The 20,505-nt window shown below is 42.5% G+C and overlaps 1 protein-coding gene and 1 long non-coding RNA gene across 5 annotated transcripts in view; both read right to left on the bottom strand.

Annotated features, from left to right (window-relative positions):
* tnikb (TRAF2 and NCK interacting kinase b) overlaps positions 1–20,505 on the bottom strand; it is a 71,575-nt gene that overhangs the window by 42,560 nt on the left and 8,510 nt on the right. For all 4 annotated transcript variants that reach the window (XM_085171656.1, XM_085171653.1, XM_085171654.1 and 1 more), the window contains exons 3-5: positions 1,389–1,445; positions 1,161–1,286; positions 863–973 (exon numbers count right to left, since the gene is read on the bottom strand). In XM_085171656.1, the coding sequence (XP_085027782.1) occupies positions 863–973; positions 1,161–1,286; positions 1,389–1,445 (294 nt within the window). The remainder of the gene's footprint in view (positions 1–862; positions 974–1,160; positions 1,287–1,388; positions 1,446–20,505) is intronic.
* Positions 6,759–19,790, bottom strand: LOC146511865 (uncharacterized). The gene is made up of 2 exons (XR_014875945.1): positions 7,378–19,790; positions 6,759–6,974 (listed from the first exon to the last, which is right to left on the bottom strand). It is a non-coding gene; the product is annotated as an uncharacterized LOC146511865 (long non-coding RNA).

Raw genomic sequence — 20,505 nt, forward strand, 5'->3', positions numbered from 1 at the left:
GAACAAATAAAATACTAAAAGAAGCCAAACAATAACATTTTTAAGTTATCTAAGTGACTTATATATCATGTTTAACCTGAGTAGTGAAAGACGGCGGTGGGTTTGAAAATGACTTGCCGAGTGAGTCCGGTGTTCTCACGGCTCTAGTTAGCCTAGCCCCCGGCTAGCTATCGAGCTAGTGGCTAACAGACGTCTCCGAAAACGTCGGAGCGCTTTTGAAAATATGTGGTGTCTTGATAAACTGAGCAGATATTTGAGGTTTACACAGCTACATTCTCGCCTGAAAATATGTTAAACGTTTATTTTGTGACCCAGAAAGAATAATAAGAGTAATATTAAAACTAACTAGCTGCCGCCATTGTTGGAAACTGAGCTGGGCTGCGCTATGAATTCTGGGACAGAGCTACTTCTTCTTCGGGGTTTAACGGCAGCTGGCATCCTTGTACATGCAATGCTGCCATCTTCTGTTTCAGTCCGTTATTACACTCTTAAATCCTACTACTTATTCCTGCGTCTTTTGTGATCTTACAAAGCTTCAAACGACGCGTCAACTATTAAATCAGTCGTCGACGATTTTGATAGTCGACGTAATCGTGACTATCAGCCCTATGTACATATAATTAATCAATCTGCATTTTTCCTTACAAATCTGTAATTTATATTTATATAAATATATTTAATTTATTTTAGATAAATTTACAAATTTCCTTTCTTGTCAGTTTTGTCCACACACATGTGGCAAACTTTTTCTTTTTTGCAAAAACTCTGACGGCGTTCCTCTGGGAAACAACTGGGTGTTTCTACGGTTCCTCCTCTTTGTGGAAAAACATGTAAACATAGGAGACAGCGTTTTGGTTCTTACCCTGAGGATCTCTCTGCAGATGTAGGCGATCCACTCCTCCTTCAGGGAGTTCCCTTTGGTGTTTTTGATCAGATCTGTCACCGAGCCGGCCCCGCAGAACTCCATCACCAGCTGCACAAACATACGTGCAGTTTTAGGGTTTATTATTAACTGTTTACTTCTGCTTTTCACTGCAAACCTCTATCACTCATCTCATCCTTTGATCTCTATATACAGGATGTATTGTCGTTGTGGGTCAGGGGAGCTTTCAGTTAGACTGATTTAAGTTCAGCTAACAAAACGTGTTCGCGTGACTAACCCAGAGCTGGTCGTCCACTCCTGGAGGATTTTTCTTGATGAAGGCTCCATAATAGGTTGCTATGTTCCTGTGGTGGCTGTACTTCTTCAGCATGTTGATCTCGGCTTTAATCTCCTCCTCCTCATCCTAAAGCACACAAACACAGAGACAGATGCAGCACAATGCCAATAACACACACGGTACCAGTATAACAGAAAGGCTGGATTAAAGACGGTGTGTGTCACTCACGCCTGTGACATCCATGACCTTGATGGCAGCGAGCTGGCCAGTTTTGACATGGCGACCCTGAAGAACAGAGATGGAGAGGCGATCAAAGACGTGAGTCACGGATTTGGATCTAGGACACATTTACTCAACATTTCCGTCCCTTAATCTCTTAAGAACAGAGAAAACCCCGTTTGCTTCCTCTAATTCCTTGTTTTGGAGCGATTTCTGATGGGAATCCAGATGAGCAGGCCTTAGCCCTCTGCAGAGCAGGTTTCTGGGGATGTATTTATTTTTTGCACTGTCCATCTGTCTAGAATTTGTGGACAAACAAAAGTGTACAATATACAATCAGAGACTCTTTTGCAAATATGGTCTCAGTAAAGGTTGACATATTCTCCAAAGATTTTTATGGATCCAAGTTCCAAATACTGTTTGAAAATACAGCAACAGCCCTTATTCTCAGTATATTCAGTTGGAAAAAAAACACCTTTACCATGAAACTTCAAAGAAAGAATGATGATGATACAGAATCCATCAGCTTTAGATTGTAACTAGGGATGCAACGATACCAATTTTTTCAAACCGATACGATACCGATACTTGGATCTGAGTACTTGCCGATACAGATTACAAAAAACGATACTTCTACGACACACACACACACACACACACAAATACAATGAGTTGGAAGACAGGTTTTATTATATTCCCTGCCGATAAAAAATAAAATCTTAATAAAAATGACCACAAAAAAATTTCAAGTGAAAAATAAGCACTTCTGTTAAATTATTGCAGAGTCTCCACATTGTAATTTTACAAAATATCACTGAACTATTGGCACTGTCTCGAGCTTTCAGAATAATAAATAAACACTTCTGTTTGGAATAAAATAAATACAAATTAGGTTTGCGAATAAATTAATCTTTTAAATTATTGCAGAGTGTCCATATTGTAAACAAACAAACAAAATAATTATTATAAAATAAATAATAAATAAAATAATAATTGGCCCCCTAGTGGCCAATCTAAAAAACTACAACAGAAATGACAAGCCACCCTCTGATTAATGAAATAATTTAGTATCGGTTCATGGTATCGGTTAACTTTTACAAGTATGAGTACACACATTTTACAGTATCGGCCCCGATACCAGTATCGGTATCGGTGCATCGCTAATTGTAACCCAATATGAACTCCTTCAATAGGCTTCCTCAACGACTAAAATAGAAGCCGGTAGATGCAGATGGAAGACGTTTGACTTTTAACATGTCTTTAATGTATGAAAGTGTGCATTTAAACCCAAACTGGGATCCTGTGTGCATGCTAACTGGACTGTAAGGAGCCCGGCTGAGATTGGAGAGGAAAATATAGAGCTGACAGAGAACCAGCGTTCGAAACCCAACAAGCTGTTTTTGTGGCTGCTTGAGACTTGGGGAAGTCGATGTCTCATTCCCATAAGAAGCATCATATTATGCCTCATTATTATGGGGTCTCCTACTAACCTGCTACGCCATTCGGCATGTTGAAGTGTCCTCGGGCAAGATACTGAACCCTGGGCTGCTCCCAGTGCATTCACAGTTATGTGAATGTGTGCATAAATGTTGGGTACAAAGAAAATGAATGCATGTATGTGATTGGGTGAATGAAGCTTTTAGTAAAAATGAATTAATTAGAGTAGAAAAGCACCGGAAGTGCTGCACACCTGTATTTCTTCTAATGGCCAGCAGGGGGCGAAAACAAGTCTGACTGTAGAGAACTGTGAGAAGAAAGGTTCGGTTCCCTGGTTCCACGCTCTTAGTAAACACTTTCCTGATCTATTCACAGTCTCAGTTGCTCGTTTCAAGGTTTTGTAAATACAATATTATATTTATTTATTAAATATTAACACTCAACAGAGTCTAAGAGGATAACGCTGCTGCCACATGAGTGTACAGCATCCCTCTTTGGTTTGTCAAGCCGATGACTTCACACTAACTATGACGGTTGGAGTGGATTGCATTTTTTCCTTTTACATACTTTTTGCCACGTGTTACTACGTGATCCCGTCTGACAACACACTGTTCTGATCACAAGAGATCATCTGCCCACGAGAGATGTGTCTGTCTGCAGCTTCCTCCAGCGATAAAAGCACACCGCTCACAAACATGTGCAGCCAGATAATTGTCACAGAAGTGAAAAATGAATCACCAGAAAGTACACTTCACATGTAGCAGAAAACTGAGAGCTCCTCTGCTTTTGAATTCAAGTGGGATGCTTTTACATATCCATGCTGTACTATGTATTCATTTTATGCTCGTTAATTCACCTTTAAGTTTGGCCTGCTCTAGAGTTCAGCCACGTGTAGCTTGTCAGGTAGATGAAAACGACAAAGAGCCAAACAGAAGTAAGAATCGATACTTTACGTTACATTGAGCATCGAGCAGCAGCTGTCTGGGAACAACATTCCTTATTGGTGTTATAGATTAGATGAGAATTGGGGTGATTGTGGCTCAAGAGTTGGGAGTTCGTCTTGTAATTGGAAGGTTGCCGGTTCGAGCCCCGGCTTGGACAGTCTCGGTCGTTGTGTCCTTGGGCAAGACACTTCACCCGTTGCCTACTGGTGGTGGTCAGAGGGCCCGGTGGCGCCAGTGTCCGGCAGCCTCGCCTCTGTCAGTGCGCCCCAGGGTGGCTGTGGCTACAATGTAGCTGCCATCACCAGTGTGTGGATGGGTGTGTAAAGCGCTTTGGGGTCCTTAGGGGCTAGTAAAGTGCTATACAGGCCATTTAGTTCATTTACCAGAATAGCTGATAGACTGGAACGATAACAGTAACTCAAATAGCTACTTGTAACAAACAAGGAATACAGACGTGCACAACACAACATGTTGAACCTTGAAACTGATGTACACAACAAGTGTCCTTCCTGTTAGCCAAGAGGACAAAACTGAGGCTACAATTCACAGGTTCACCAACACTGGACAGCAGAAGATTGCAAAACGTCGTCTTGTCTGACGAGAGTTTACTTCTGCAACATTCCGATGCAAGGGTCAGAATTTGGGGAAAACAAATTTTTGGGGATCCATCCTGCCTTGGATCAACAGTTCAGGCTGCGGGTGGTGTAATGGTGTAGCACCAGCTGAGCGTCATTTAAACACCAACCTATCTGAGTATTGCTGCTCTTTATAACCAGTGTACCCAACGTTATGTTGTGCAACATACCACAACATGTCACACAGTTTAATCACCTCGGTGAGTTCACTGTACTCACATGACCTCAACAGTCACCACATCTCAATCCAGCAGATCACCTTTGGAACAGCAGATTTACATTATGGATGCTGTCACGTCAAGTGTAGCTGTACCTAACAAAGTGCAAACAACTGTCCCATTAATAAAATAATTCATTCATGGTCAGCGCCTCCAGGACTCACTGATATTTATAATCCCAGATGCTGCAGATATAAGCAGAATAAGCACGCGTTCGACTCTGCATTTAAAATATAAAGCTGTGCAAAGTCTTCAGGAAACTGTTCAACTTATGGCTTCAATCTCTGGTTCGTCTTTCCAAAGGTAAAGGCGCCGCGCTCACTGCGGGGCACATCGCCGCAGCCTGTTAGCTCCCTCTTTTTCAGCACCGTGACGACTTTGAGTTTAAATAATTTACAGTGAAGCTGAACTAAAATCCAACGCTGAGTCTAACGTCTCCTCCTCCTCCTTCAAAGCGAAGCCGGCATCACAGCAGCTGTTAAAGCGAGAAAGTGGAAATTCATCCACCTCACCACACACACACACACACACACACACACACACACACACACACACACCATTTCCTAACGGTAACCTAGCAACAGGCCTGGCAGTGAGGGCAATGAATGAATGTGGGGTTGGAGGAGGCAAAGCGATGGTTTGTGTGTGTACGTGTGTGTGTGTGTTAGGAGGCCATGATATTTCACACACTGGGTCACTTGCACATGTGAGTCCCTCACATTCAGACACACACGCTGAAATAGACAAACACACACTCACGCAGACGGCGTCTCGGTTACTCAGCGTTGCATCAGACACTGAATATATCTGACAGGCTGAAATCACCTCGGAGTGCCGAAAGTCTCTCGTTCTCTCTCCGTCTCTCTTGTGCGTCTCACATCTTTTGTTTCCTGTTTCATCGCACCGACTCCCTCGATTTCTTTCACCTGTGCCGAGCGTTCGATAATTCAGCCTTTTGAATCGTCAATAATTTTAGCAAAATGTCACAGTTTTTTGCTTTAAAGCTGATCTAAAAACCAACCTGACGGTTCACAGCGTGCTAACAACACCGGTCACATTTTACCGAACGCTGACCTTGGATCTGTCGTTAACGATCCAATCGAGACCTTTCTAGTCAGATGCCATTTTAGTAGATGTGCTGCGAACCGACTCCAACCTTCACCCACCAGCTGCCATTAAAAGCTCAAGTGTACACCAGCCTCCCTTTAAAATATGATAATTAGTTTAGTCTCCACTGTCTCCCAGTCAGTGCTATGACAGACAGGCAGAAGTGGAAACCACAAAGCAAAACTGTCCGTTAATGTCGGCGTAAAGCTTGATTCACGCTCGCTCTGATGTTCTCGTACCTCTGCACGAGAACATGTGCACAGCTCTAAACTCTGAGCTGGCCTAACAGTCGGGGAAAACCTGACGAATAAACACAAATCGCACGCACCTTTCCTGCTGTTTCTGTTTATTTACACGGCGAGAATAAAACTGATTAATTACACCGAAACATCTTTTACAGCAGGTGTCTAAATCATTTTAGCTCGGGGGCCGCAAACAAACAATTTGATCGCAAGTGGGCTAGACCACCAAAACTGCTGCATAATAACATACAGTACTGTGCAAAAGTCTTGAGCCACCTTTATATTCTGCAGGAGAATGGGGAAAAGATGCAGTAATGCATGGAAACATGGAAAGTCCTTTGGTATGAGCGCCTTTACCCTTCAACACGTGCTGAACTCAGCTTTTTGTCATCAGGAATAATTCTCAGACATCAAAGTTCTTCTCTGGGTGTTTACATCATCCCACACTGCTTCAATAATGAGGCTGTGCTTTTCTATTCATGTATGTTTTTAGTGCATTGTCTCTTTGGGGTCATTGTTTCTAGATGGTATTGTATCCGATCGCACTTTTATATGGAGAAGATCTCCAACACCATTGGATAAAATGCAGCCTGAGACCACGACAGACCCCCGACTGTGTTTTATAGATGGCTGTGGACTGTAACTGTTGGACCTCTCTCCTGATGAGGCCTCAGTAAACAGTAGATGCAAACACTAAATGTGCAGATACATCTCTCAGCTTCTGTGTCAGATCTTTTTAACCATTTCTTAATTACTTCCAGCTCACTGTAGATCATTTTCAGGCCTTCTCTGTTCACACTTGTCCAGTTTCCTCACATTTTTAAGGACACGCTGTACATCATGCTTAGATGTGCCATGTTTTTAACTAATAGCTCTTTGGGAATCACCTTGATGGTGCAAAAATACTATTATATGTCTGACAATTATTTTTGGCATTTTTCATAGTTTCAGCTAAGAAATGTGAACAATCAATGTGATACAAGGTTATTTACTAAGCTGTGTAGACACAACACTGATTTATTGCTTCAGTTAGTTCCTGTTTTATGCTTTAATGAGGTCTCACTCATAGGTCAGTGTAAAGTAAATCAGGATGTCCAAAAGCCTTCAGCTAATCCAAAATGCTGCAGCAAGAGTCCTGACAGGGACTAGAAAGAGAGAGCAGATTTCTCCTGTTTTGGCTTCCTGTTAAATCCAGAATTCAAAATCCTGCTCCTCACATACAAGGTCTTAAATAATCAGGCCCCATCTTATCTTAATGACCTTGTAGTACCATATCACCCTATTAGAGCACTTCGCTCCCGCTCTGCAGGCCTACTTGTTGTTCCTAGAGTATTTAAAAGTAGAATGGGAGGCAGAGCCTTCAGTTTTCAGGCCCCTCTTCTGTGGAACCAGCTTCCAGTTTGGATTCAGGAGACAGACACTATCTCTACTTTTAAGATTAGGCTTCAAACTTTCCTTTTTGCTAAAGCATATAGTTAGGGCTGGACCAGGTGACCCTGAATCCTCCCTTAGTTATGCTGCAATAGATGTAGGCTGCCGGGGGATTCCCATGATGCATTGAGTTTTTCCTTTCCAGTCACCTTTCTCACTCACTATGTATTAACAGACCTCTCTGCATTGAATCATATCTGTTATTAATCTCTGTCTCTCTTCCACAGCATGTCTTTATCCTGTCTTCCTTCTCTCACCCCAACCGGTCGCAGCAGATGGCCCCGCCCCTCCCTGAGCCTGGTTCTGCCGGAGGTTTCTTCCTGTTAAAAGGGAGTTTTTCCTTCCCACTGTCGCCAAAGTGCTTGCTCATAGGGGGTCATATGATTGTTGGGTTTTTCTCTGTATCTACGAAGCGCCTTGAGGCGACTTTTGTTGTGATTTGGCGCTATATAAATAAAATTGAATTGAATTGAATTGATTGCTTCAGTTAGTTCCTGTTTTATGCTTTAATGAGGTCTCACTCATAGGTCAGTGTAAAGCAGACTGAAAAACTGCCAATGCTCAAAGAAAAGTTTTGAAAATCCTTTAGAAATCTGGAGAACTGCTGCAATAATGATGAGCAAGCACCAAACATTTAAGGGGGGAAATAACTAAATAAATAAATAAACAGGGAAAGGCCAAGCACAAGAAAACGATCAAAATACGAGGAAAGCCCGAGTGTAAGTGAGGCAGGAGGTACATGATACACTGACGTAGGCGATTAACTGACAGGCGTAGCACAAAGAAGGCAGGAAGTATAAAACAACATGCTCTGATATAATAAAATAAAACAGGAAGTGCAGATATGTCATGATTTTAATCATCTTTCTTTCTGTATGTGAGGTTTGTTCATTAAAGCCTGAACTGTCCACATGGAAACGCTCCACACCAGCCATGAACTCGTGATATTTAGGATTCAGTACATTCTCTTCCACGAGTCCAATTCAAGTTCACGGGGGGGCTGGAGCCTCTTCCAGCTACCTCGATAACTGCATGTCTGTAGAGCGTGGGAGGAAGAACATGCAGACGCCACACAGGAAGATGGTGGATTTAAACACAGACTCTTCTTGCTGTGAGGCAACAGTGCTAACCACTGCACCATGAGAAGATCAAGATAAAGCTGATGGACTGTTTCGCAATGGAAAAGAATCTTTTCAAACATTCCTGGATCCAGATCCAGATCCAGATGTTACTCATTCCCAGCCGGGACCAAGCCCCACCTCGGATCAAGTTCTCATACAAACCAATCAACAACTTTCTGACTAATTATTCTAAACATAACAGCACAGAGTAGCCGCCTGTCTCACTCTTCTTGTTGATGGTACACGGCTAAGTCACTAGTAGGCAGCAGCTTTGTGCAGCTGAAGCTAAGTTATAATTCGAAAAGTCAGTAAAGCTGCTCCCTGGACCTCGGGTTAAGTGTGTGAAGTGCTGCTGTGACTGCAGGACAAACGGCAGCGATCCAGCACGATGGGGCAATAAAAGGCGAGGCAGATAACGGCGGGGAGATGAGAGGAAGAGATAGCATCTCACAGAGGCTCTTTGTTTTGCTATCTCTCTTCCTCCGACACTGACGGCCAGACAAATCTCCCAAAGGTGACACAGCGCTCCCAGCGTGTGTTCACGTGCGCGCGCGCTCGAGCGAGATTATGGCAGAGGCCGGGCGGCGTGAGGAAGCTGCATTAAAACATCACCCGAATCCGCACATATGCAGGGAGAGAGAGATAAAGATAGCAGCAGAGGGAGAACAGAGGGAGGTGGCAGGTGAGGAGGAGGAGGCGGAGGATGACTGGAGGTAGAAAAGGGCAGAATATCCTTTTGAGGCTGCCTCAGGCGTAAAAACACACCTCAGGTCCCGCGTTCAGACAAGCCTCGCATTCCTAACCCGAACACAAGCCCCGACACATTACGACAGAAACAGACTGACAGACACAAATAAGTGTTTCTCTCTCTGCTCTCTAATGTAACAACACGTCCTCTGGAAACGGCGAGCTTGTGCAACCAGCGTGGGCTTTTGTCTGCGTCCTATTGTCGCAGAAATACACAAATTCACCACGTTTGGCATTTTAGAAGTGACTGCAAAAGGACAACTGCAAATATGAAAACCACAGTTTCAAAGAAGCATTATTCTCTGTTTTAAAGGAGCTTAAAAGCAAACACTGGAGGCCAAAATACACCAAACAGCAGGCTGTTATTTTGTTTTCAAACCCCCATACTGGCAGCAGCTAGACTAGCTTATCATCATTCCCAAGGCATGAAATACTGCCATGCTGTCAAAGACAATTTAGTTTCAGAGAAACTCAGATCTGCTTTTGTGTCGGTGCCACGGCGCATCAGTGGCAACGAGAGTGAAAATGGTGTCATTCCTAACTCGACAGGTATGGATGTCAGCATTCCTTGGCGTCACACTTTAAAGCAATGCTGACTCTTGGGGTCGGCAACCCTGGGCACGCGTGCCACAGCTGGCACGCGAAGGGTTAACTGATGGGTCAACTATAGCTGGACCGGCCCGATGTGATTTTTCATTTTTATGGGTCGATGATTTTTGTTCGTTCGTTTGTTTGTTTGTTTGTTGTTTTGTTTTTTTGAACAGTATAAACAATGAGAGGTGGTGGATTGGCCAGATGCTGGCAGATGTGTAAAAATAACTCAATTGTTTAGTCGTGGCTATGGCGGAGCTTCCACTGAGGCCAGCAGGTGGATGAGAGAAAGTGGAGGCAGGAGGATAAGAGACCCGAGGCGGCTGCTGGTCCGAGTATCAGGTGAACTGAACTTCAGGTAAGAAGTTATGACCTGCAGTCTATCAGGGTCAGATATAAACCAAGTTTAGGTGGAGTTTACTGCGTGCTAGCTAGCATGACGGAGTTTCTATGCAGCTGGGTGGGTGCTATGATGTTACTGATAGTGAACTTTATTTTGTTCATAAGGTTAGTTATTAGAGTTTCCAACCGTCCCGTAAAAAACGCAATCGTCTCATATTCAGAGAAAATATTACGCGTTTCGTGTTGAGCTGAAAAGGAACAGTTTGTCCCGGACTTCAGCTACAATGAAAAAGACACAAAGCTGGATTTATGGATAAAAAGTGTTTGTTTTTTTTGTTTCAAAATAGCTGATAACTATTCGCTGACAGCTGCCAACATCTGCGAACAAATATCATTCTGTAAAGTTGTTTAATATAGTGTGTAACTGTTCGTGTAGAGTGTTATTAAATTCATTGCTAATGCAGTCATATGGCACATTGACTTCTGAGGAAATTTTAGATGCCACTCACCATCAGACAGGTTGCCGACCCCTGTTTTAATGTCAAAGAGGCTGAAGATGTCTAACGCCTAAACTTAAATGTGACAAATGCATGTTTGGCCCACACCTGGGCCACATCTGGCCCTGACTGAAGCTGAGTCTGGTTGCCACAACTAAGCCGCTGCTGCACCTTAAATTCGCCAGGTGTGCTGTGACACCTGGAGCAAAGCTGTCCCATACAACCCTTCAGAGCCACATCCTGCCCACAAGTAAGTGGCAAAATAAGACAGTGTTATCTCATAGTTGACTACAAACGTGGCTGAAATATGAATGTTTAATTTAAATGTGTATTTCTGTTGCCGACTAACGAAGGCAGCAAGTCAATTGCAGACTCCTGTTTGACATTCATCACCCAAACTGCACTGCTGTCATTACTGTCCTATTTCCAGTCCTGAAACACTACATTAATTTCTACCGGCTCCCTGCTTGCACATCTCAGCTCCGGTTTCTTCTCTGTGTCAGTGGGAGCTCCCTCTCCTCACCTTGTGCTCTCACAGTCTCTTGTGTGTTAAAAATAAAGAATGAGAGGTTGGTACAGAAACATATCTGAGCTTTGCTATCTGACTGTATATAAAAAATAATTGCAGACCCCACAAGTGAAGTGAGGGTAATGCCTTAAACCTGCATTCTCTCTAACAGCCATCAGGTATGCCCGGGTGGATCACCTGGTGTTTCACCTTTTTGCCTTTCAAATTAGCAGGATGTACGCTACGGGTCAGGTCAGTCAGCCAGGAGGAAGCAAAACAATCTGTGGGAGAAAGGTTTAACCTAACAGATCAGTTAACGATATATTGTTGACAGCTGTGCCAGCGTTACAGTCCTGGATGCTAATGCTACTAGCTTGGGTTCTCAGGACGACTGCGGCTATAAGACGAGTGATGGCAGTAGACCCGAAGAGCTACCTCAATAAGATCTCCTGTGGAGGAGAAAAGTGCAGGAGTCGTGGTTTTAGTCAACATTTTTGCAACACATGCTTTGGCTGTATGTTTTGGGTCATTGTCCATCTGTATTATGGAACGCCGCCCAATCGGTTTGACTGCATTTAGCTGGATTTGAGCAGACAGTCATTCATTCAGCTTCTTCTGTCCTGTGTCACATCATCAGTAAACACTAGTGTCCCAGTGCCACTGGCAGCCATGCACGCCGAAGCCACCACCATGCTATGGATCATGAGCTGTTCTACACCTTCTCTATACCTTTTTCTTCATTCTGGTAGAAGTTGATCTTTCATCTGTCCAAATTTTTCCATTTTGTGCTGGATTTTTAGATGTTTTAGTCCAATCTAGCCTTTCTATTGTTGAGGCTTACGAGTGGCTTGCACCTTGCCATGTGGCACATGTTAAGGAGCTGAAACTCTTCATCCAGTGTGAATGTGGATACCCTCAAATGAAAGCTGAGAGTCTACAGATTACACCCATGTCCATTATGTAACTAGGATTGGAATATCTTCCTATATTGAAGTCTATGAGGAAATGACCTGACTTCTCACTTTACGACGTCAACAAAAACTGACCGTAAATATTTATGGTCTTAATCACCAAAAAAGTTTTGTTTAACACAACACAACAATCTTTATTTTGTAAATTACAGCTCCATTAAGGGCAAAATAGATGATAAACAGGGCATGACCGAGGCTACCCTTTGGAAAGTTGATTTTTGCTTCCACTTTTCCAGATGAACTATCCCAGAAATTCAAACGTATGTGTGCTTATAAACCTGGAGAACGGCTGAAACAAAGATTGTCCGTTTATGATTCTTTTCTTTTGAGGTCTGCTTTCAAATCCAAGCCAATTATTTATGGCAACACATATCAGCTTTTCTGTCATGACTCAGCTTCTGGTTTCCTACAGAAATGACTTATCTGCCATAACAAAGGTCATTTTCTGATTAATCTCTGCTGATCATTTCTAAAAAAGGAACGATTAGTAACACTTACACGTACAATGCAGCCTGTGATGTACTGCACACTGTTATTTCACTGCATGAATCATGTACCAGTGTCTGCACTAATCTCTGGGGTTTGATGCCAGGAAGTGAGATGCCAGTATTCCCAGGAACTCTCTTCATGGAACGAGCTCTTCGTTCCAGCTAAATGCAGAATAACCTGGAACCCTGCTGCAAACTGAAGACTGCTGAAACACATGCAGCAGTTTTCATGCTAAAACGCCGCTTTGCAGCAAGACAGCTAACGTCCGGATGAGCTCGAAATAAACTGCTGTGTAAAAGGTGTCTGAAGGCCAAAGTGTGTCCAGCTGCAGAGAGCGGCCAGACTCAAGGTCAGGCTGATAATCCTGCCGTCACACCGAGATGTGACTGAACAGAGCACATTTTTAGACAGAGACTCCTGGAAGACACTCACAGTGTTGCATTTGTTCAGAGTGGCTACTTTCTCAGCTCCACATGAGGCCAACTGCTGTGCGAAGTGGGCACAAGAGTTTCCGAATCCGTTTCAGGAAGTTACAAAGAAGCGTCAGATGCAGAAACTCCAACTTACTCAACAAGCATGCAGACACTCATCAGCAAACCAGACAAACATTTAACAAGTTTCGCTTTGCAGAAAAAGAAGACACAACAAAACAGGAAGGTAACCACGCAGGCTGGTATGTTTCCCCAGGCTATCACATGAAGTGACTAATGTGATGTCATAGTGTTGCGACGTGTGGAAAAAAAAACAGCACACACACAAAAAGTTTGCCTTCGAGGCTTTCTGCCAGCAGTTTATGCTAGCAGAAACATGAACAAATAAATAATATTTAATCCTATTGTTTTTACTGCAGCCTTACTAACATGAACAAATAACTCCATATATAACATAAACCACTTGTGTTTCATCCTTTTTAAGGCAACATAGTCTAATCTTTATGTGGACTTTAATCCTCTACACTACAGAAGGGATTACAGACAGTATATAAAATATAAAGAGTCACCGTTATTTTACCAAGTGCTTTGTTTGCTCCACATTTTGAAGACGGTTACACATTAAAGAAGTGCCAGAATAGAAACAATAAAAACCTCAAGCAACTTTTAATCTTATTTCCCTCATTTACTGCTTTTCTCATTCAATGTATGATTAACAGTTAAGTAAAGCCGTATCCTGTTTTTGTGCAGTAACACTCGCCACCTCTAGGGGGAGCAGTTCTGTTGCCAATCAGGCTACTTAATGGTGGGTCCGCTTTTGAGCATGAATGAGCGTCTGTAGAGATCTTATGCATATAGTTAGGGCTGGACCAGGTGACCCTGAATCCTCCCTTAGTTATGCTGCAATAGACGTAGGCTGCCGGGGGATTCCCATGATGCATTGAGTTTTTCCTTTCCAGTCACCTTTCTCACTCACTATGTGTTAACAGACCTCTCTGCATTGAATCATATCTGTTATTAACCTCTGTCTCTCTTCCACAGCATGTCTTTATCCTGTCTTCCTTCTCTCACCCCAACCGGTTGCAGCAGATGGCCCCGCCCCTCCCTGAGCCTGGTTCTGCTGGAGGTTTCTTCCTGTTAAAAGGGAGTTTTTCCTTCCCACTGTCGCCAAAGTGCTTGCTCATAGGGGGTCATATGATTGTTGGGTTTTTCTCTGTATCTATGAAGCGCCTTGAGGCAACTTTTGTTGTTGGCGCTATATAAATAAAATTGAATTGAATTGAATCTTGGTTTCTATGTGTTTGCATTTGGTTTGCACGCGTCTGAACAGCGTCCCGCAGAAACTTCATGACGTTTGGCCAATATTTTATTTTATTTATTGCAGATTCAGACAGTTAAGGAGCTGTGACTTCACAAAATAAGTTGCACTGATGGTCCTAGAGCAACATTACTATGACGCTGTAGCAACAACACCCACAGGAAGCCACACCGTAGGCCAACCTGTTACAATAATTCTTGTATGCATATGCTTCCAATAATCTTCTATTTCCTCCAAAATGCCCATTTGTTCCCTGCAGTCTTCTTTTCTTCTGCTGTGCCTTCATTTAAGTCGCAGCAGGAGCCAGCCGTTGTTGTTATTGGTTCTTTCCTCATACAATGAAACCTCCTGTAAATTGCAGACTGCTGTATGAAGTGTTTCTGAATGCTGCATTCAGAGGAAGAAACCAAAATACATGGCAAACAAAAGCCGGTGACATCAGCACCTCCGACAGGCAGCTCCTGTCTTCAGACCTCCTTTTATAGAACAGTGACTTCACTTTCTGAGCTAAAATCAAACACTTCCATTTATGCCGCGTCTCTGCAGCTGATTCCGAAAAGCTTTCCAGCTGTCAGGAATCTGATGGAGATGAGCACGGAGATGAATGAGTGTGAAGGCTTTGCTGGAGATCTTATAAACCGGATCCAGCACCAGAGCCGGTCTTTTACTTTTGCACTTCTGTAGACACGTGTGTTATTGTTGCATATCTGTGCATGAAAAGCATGCAAGTTTCCTGCATCTCAGCTATGTGGCTGCGCGAGATTCCTTATTTAACCTGCTAAGCGAATAAAGACTCTACTCTATTATCAATGAGGCCTGCACAGTGAGACGAAATGAGAGGGAGATATTCCGAGAGAGAAAGCTTGAAGGCTGGAGGAGCCTCTCTGTGCTTTAATCGATACAACAGATTGAATAAACTCCGCTCTGTGAGAGCTCATTCACTGATTAATCAAATCCAGTAAAAACCAAAGCGGCCTCCTCAGTGGTCAAACCCTCCAGTGTGAGCTTTGAAAACTCCCAACAAGCGCAATCAAAAGGTCAGCAACGCACCGAATCTGCTGAACAGTCTCGGCGATGTCAGCGAAACGCCCGCAGTGAAATGTAAACTCAAAGCGTATCTTTCATGCTTTAACGCCCTCCACGAGCAGCCTTTCAGCATCATTCAGATATTTCTCCTTCATTGCTCGCTCACAGCCTGTAACTGTGAAAGATTGCTAAAAACCGGGAGCCGGGAGGGGAGGCGTCAGCAGCCCCGAGGGTGGAAAAAAGATTTGAAAGCTGCTTGAAAATGTTGGCAGGGAGGATGAATGAAAAAAAGGAATCTGCTTTAGTTCAATAAATGCCACAAAACTGGACAGAAACTAAGTGTTTTCATTACAGCATTCGACTTCCCCTTTCAAATGTTTTCACTCATATCTAACGTTTGATGCCTCACTGTAATTTCCTTCAAAGCGTCAGTCAAGTAATTGCAATTTCTTATGAAGTTTAGAGGATAATTTGGTGCTAATGATAGTGGAAATTGAGACGCGTCACATTAATTAATCTGAATTAATTTCTAGCATAGCCTAGAGAGTCTACTGAGCAATTTGCTTCCGGTATAAAAATAAAATCTTACTTTGCAAAGGGACAAAGTGACAGCTATCACGTCAGGACTGCAGTCGTTTAGCCTACAGTGAAAAGAAAGAGCTCTACCATGCAATACCATCTTATAAGTAAGTAAGTAAGTAAGTAAGGAAGGAAGGAAGGAAGGAAGGAAGTGAGTAAGGAAGGAAGGAAGGAAGTGAGTAAGTAAGTGAGTAAGTGAGTAAGTAAGTGAGTAAGTAAGTAAGTAAGTAAGGAAGTGAGTGAGTAAGTAAGTAAGTAAGTAAGTAAGTAAGTGAGTAAGTAAGTAAGTAAGGAAGGAAGGAAGTGAGTAAGTAAGTAAGTAAGTAAGTAAGTAAGTAAGTAAGTAAGTAAGTAAGTAAGTGAGTAAGTAAGTAAGTGAGTAAGTGAGTGAGTAAGTAAGTAAGTAAGTGAGTAAGTAAGTAAGTAAGTAAGTAAGTAAGTAAGTGAGTAAGTAAGTGAGTAAGTGAGTAAGTAAGTAAGTAAGTAAGTAAGTAAGTAAGTAAGTAAGTGAGTAAGTAAGGAAGGAAGGAAGGAAGTGAGTAAGTAAGTAAGTAAGTGAGTAAGTGAGTAAGTAAGTGAGTAAGTAAGTAAGTAAGGAAGGAAGTGAGTGAGTAAGTAAGTAAGTAAGTAAGTAAGTAAGTGAGTAAGTAAGTAAGTAAGTGAGTAAGTAAGTAAGTAAGTAAGTAAGTAAGTAAGTAAGTAAGTGAGTAAGTGAGTGAGTAAGTAAGTAAGTAAGTGAGTAAGTAAGTAAGTAAGTAAGTAAGTAAGTGAGTAAGTGAGTAAGTAAGTGAGTAAGTGAGTAAGTAAGTAAGTAAGTAAGTAAGTAAGTAAGTGAGTAAGTAAGTGAGTAAGTAAGTAAGTAAGTAAGTAAGTATACCCTCACTACTTCCATAGAAAGAAGCAGTCCGGTATTGCTGATCAAACGCATCTTATTAACTGATCACCAGCATGTGTGAGCATAGGCCTGCGCGATATGACCAAATCCCGATATAAGACATTTATCTTCCCGACAACGCATGTCAGGACGATAAATGCATGAAGCTATACATTTTTAGACAGGTTGTAATGGCCGCCATTTTCTTTGAGAGTATTTATTACACGGCGTACTGCGGGGTAAAGCCTGTCCTAATGTTTGAGTCTAAGGTTTATTTTGAGCACCTGACGGCACCTCATCCATAATCTCTCTCCGTACTCTTTCACATGACTCTTGGGTAGGTGGTACAAGAGGCTTGCCGTGTTTAGTCTGTGGTGGGGAAAGGTTTCCTGCATAATTTGCATAGTACAGTTTTCTGTTCCGTGTCAGACTTTTTAATAACCAAACCATGTTCATGCTACAGAGGTATAGATAGAGATACAGAGGCCCCTTGTTTAGGAATAAGGTCCTCGATTTGTTTTGACTGGTCCTTCTGTTTGTCACCATTTCAGTTAATTTTGAAAAAATCTCAACAGGATCTTCAGCTTTATTGCGAAAGATTTATGTGGAAAATAAACAAGTGGACGGTGGAGCCACATGCTGGGTTTACTGTCGTTGTTGTCGGCGCTTGTCCGTCCGTAGTGTAGATATTTTAAATATAAGCGAAAGAGAGAACTTTAAGAACTTAATAAAGCCACTACAGTGACCATCAAAACGATGAAAAAATATTGTGAAACAAACGATAGCGTGATAGGAAACGATAGACGTCGTGTGATATATATCGTTATAGCGAACAGCCTTATGTGAGCACCTCTATGAAAGCAAACACCTGAAAACGTAAGTATTCAGATGTGTGTTGAAGACATCAGCAACAATCTTAGAGAAGCAAAGCCTCCCAAAAAAATCGAAGTCCATCATTCTGCAGAGAGAAAGATTATTCCCAAGTGGAAAACATTCCTGACAGCTGCCAGTCCTTCCAGAGGGGACGCCCCAGCAAATTCACCCAAAGGTCAGGCTGTGCAATGCTCAGAGGAACTGCAAAAACCCCAAGAGCTTCATCTCAGACTCTATGGGCCTCAGTTAATATGTTAAATGTTGAAGTTCATAACAGCACAAACACCTCATCCCATCTGTCAGGACAGGGGTGAGTCCACCGTGAACTCCTCTGTACACCAAAGTATCCTTGAGTCAAATGTGAGGCATCTGTGCTGCATCGTTAAAGGTGGTTCTCCATGCAGAGAGTGGTGAGGATAGAGAACATCATTCAGGCTTCACTTCTTCCCAACCAGAGATGGGCAGTTACTATTACTTTTTTTCAAGTAACGAGTAATGTAAGGCAGTGGTCTCCTGGGCCACCGACCGGTACCGGTCCATGAGTCGTTTGGTGCCGGGCCACGAGAGCTGAGGCTTGGGTGTGAAATGTTTATTTTTGTATCATTTTTAACTCGGTTTCGCTGGGTCTGTTCTAGGGGTGGGTTTTGATCACCAATTTATCAACAAAATCGATTCTAGCTTGGATAACGTGATATCGATTCATTAAAATCCTGAATCGATTTTTTAATATAAATTCATTTTGCCCAAAACGCCAGAATCTCAGGTTAAACCTCACAACATTTCAACAACCTCCAAACAGCTAAAGCAGTAAATGAGAGCAGGAACACAGATTCTGCACAAAGATGTAAACACAAAGCTCGGACCCGCCGACGGATCAGAAGCAGTGAGATGTCGCCTTTCTCACCCGACGGCACGGACACGGTCGGGGCTGAAAGCCGACAGCTCGCTGATTCTGATCCGTCGGCGGGTCCGCGCTTAGTGGTTACGTCCTTTTTGCGCTGATTCAGCAGGTTTTATCTCTCGCCAAACAATATTGACCGAACCAGCAGCAAAAGAAGATCCAAACTACGCTTCACATAAACATCGTCATGAATTCCCTCTGACTTTTCCTGTTTTGCTTCCACCAGGATAAAATCACACTTCATGCACAGCTCTCTCTCTCTCTCTCTCTCTCTCTCTGTACTTCAACAACAGTTTCCCATCTAAAAATCTGTTTTCTGTATTATTCGCTTGCTTGTTACGCACAAGTCTACTGTTGTTTACAGGCTGTCGGCTGCTGTTTTTTCCTTTTACTTACTTCCGAAAAGAAAACCTAATTTCTGCCGTTCAATACTGAACAAATTTAAACTTTTTAAAATTATGCAAAATTGCAAAACGCTCAGTTGTGTCTCTAATCAAACCTCTGTAACTTTGCTCTGCTTCACTTCAGCAGCATCAGGTAATGTTCATGTGTTGATTAATGGTTTTCTTTTGTTTTTGATCTACTGCAAAATATTTTTATAAAATCCCAGTCCAGGAAAATCACCTTCACGTTTTTCTGTTTTATCCTCACTTACTTTGACACAAAGGCCTCTGCTGTGATGCTCACACCTTTGATAAAGTCTCGCAGGTGTCAGCTTTCTTTTTATATCTATAACAATATGGAAATGTACTGATGCATGATCTGAATTATAATATTTCTGACTGTCTGAGGCAAAATTTCCCCGATTCAAATTGAATCGGGATTGAATCAATTCTAGAAATCAGTGACGACACACAGCCCGTCTTTTCCTGTGTGTTATGAATAAATCTTCTTTTTTTGGGTACTGGTTTTATTTTGTTGTATTTATCTGTGACACCTTAAAGGCCGGCCCCTGAAAACATTGTCGGACATAAACAGGTCCTTGGCACAAAAAAGGTTGGGGACTGCTGTAAGGGATTACTATTGCAAAAAAGTAATTAGATTACTGCTACTTTCTCGTAAGCACGCTGCGTTACTGCGTTACTAAACCGTCATGAGTTTGTTTGTGAGAGTGTCTCATGACAATGACGTAAGCGCGTGCGTCGTTCATGGTAACAGACGTGTGCAGATGGATAATATGGAGAGAGTACGACCGTGCAGCGTACTGCCCTTACTTTGAGTTTGACAAAAACATTAGTGTCTGCGAGGGCTGGACTGGGACAAAAAATCGGCCCGGGCATTTTGACTAGAGACCGGCCCAACAGGTATTATAGGAAAATCCATAAAGCCTTTGAATGAAAACAAACACTGTTGTGACAGTGATGTATAGTCATGTTGGTATATATGTATGATTTCTATGCATTTTACATCAGATAAAAACTTTGGTTGTAAGATTCAGATAATTATTTAATAAAAGTGAGACATTTTAAATGAGAATAAGAAAGAAAAGTATTTCTTTGTGCCCCCCTTTCCCTGTTAATGCCCTACCTGCCCCCCTGGCAAAACTTTGCTAGACCCGCCCCTGCACAGTTACCAGCTGTCAGCTACTTAGAAAAGGATCCTGGTGTTATTTGTCTCTCAGAAACAGTTCATAACTTCAACTCATTCATGTCACCTAAAAGGTAAACCTGTTTCTCCATCACCTGTTCAGCTCTCATGATTCAGTAAGGACATCTCCTGGTTTCATCTTCATGTTTCCCTCTCACCACATATCCAAACCGACATCATGACCAGCAGCTTTACAGCTGTGGCTCCAGCAAACATCAGCTGATACTAGAAAGTAATATTAAATAAATTCTAACAGT

The sequence above is a fragment of the Neolamprologus multifasciatus genome, chromosome 9 (assembly GCF_963576455.1).
Source record: "Neolamprologus multifasciatus chromosome 9, fNeoMul1.2, whole genome shotgun sequence".
In the NCBI taxonomy this organism is placed as follows: domain Eukaryota; kingdom Metazoa; phylum Chordata; class Actinopteri; order Cichliformes; family Cichlidae; genus Neolamprologus; species Neolamprologus multifasciatus.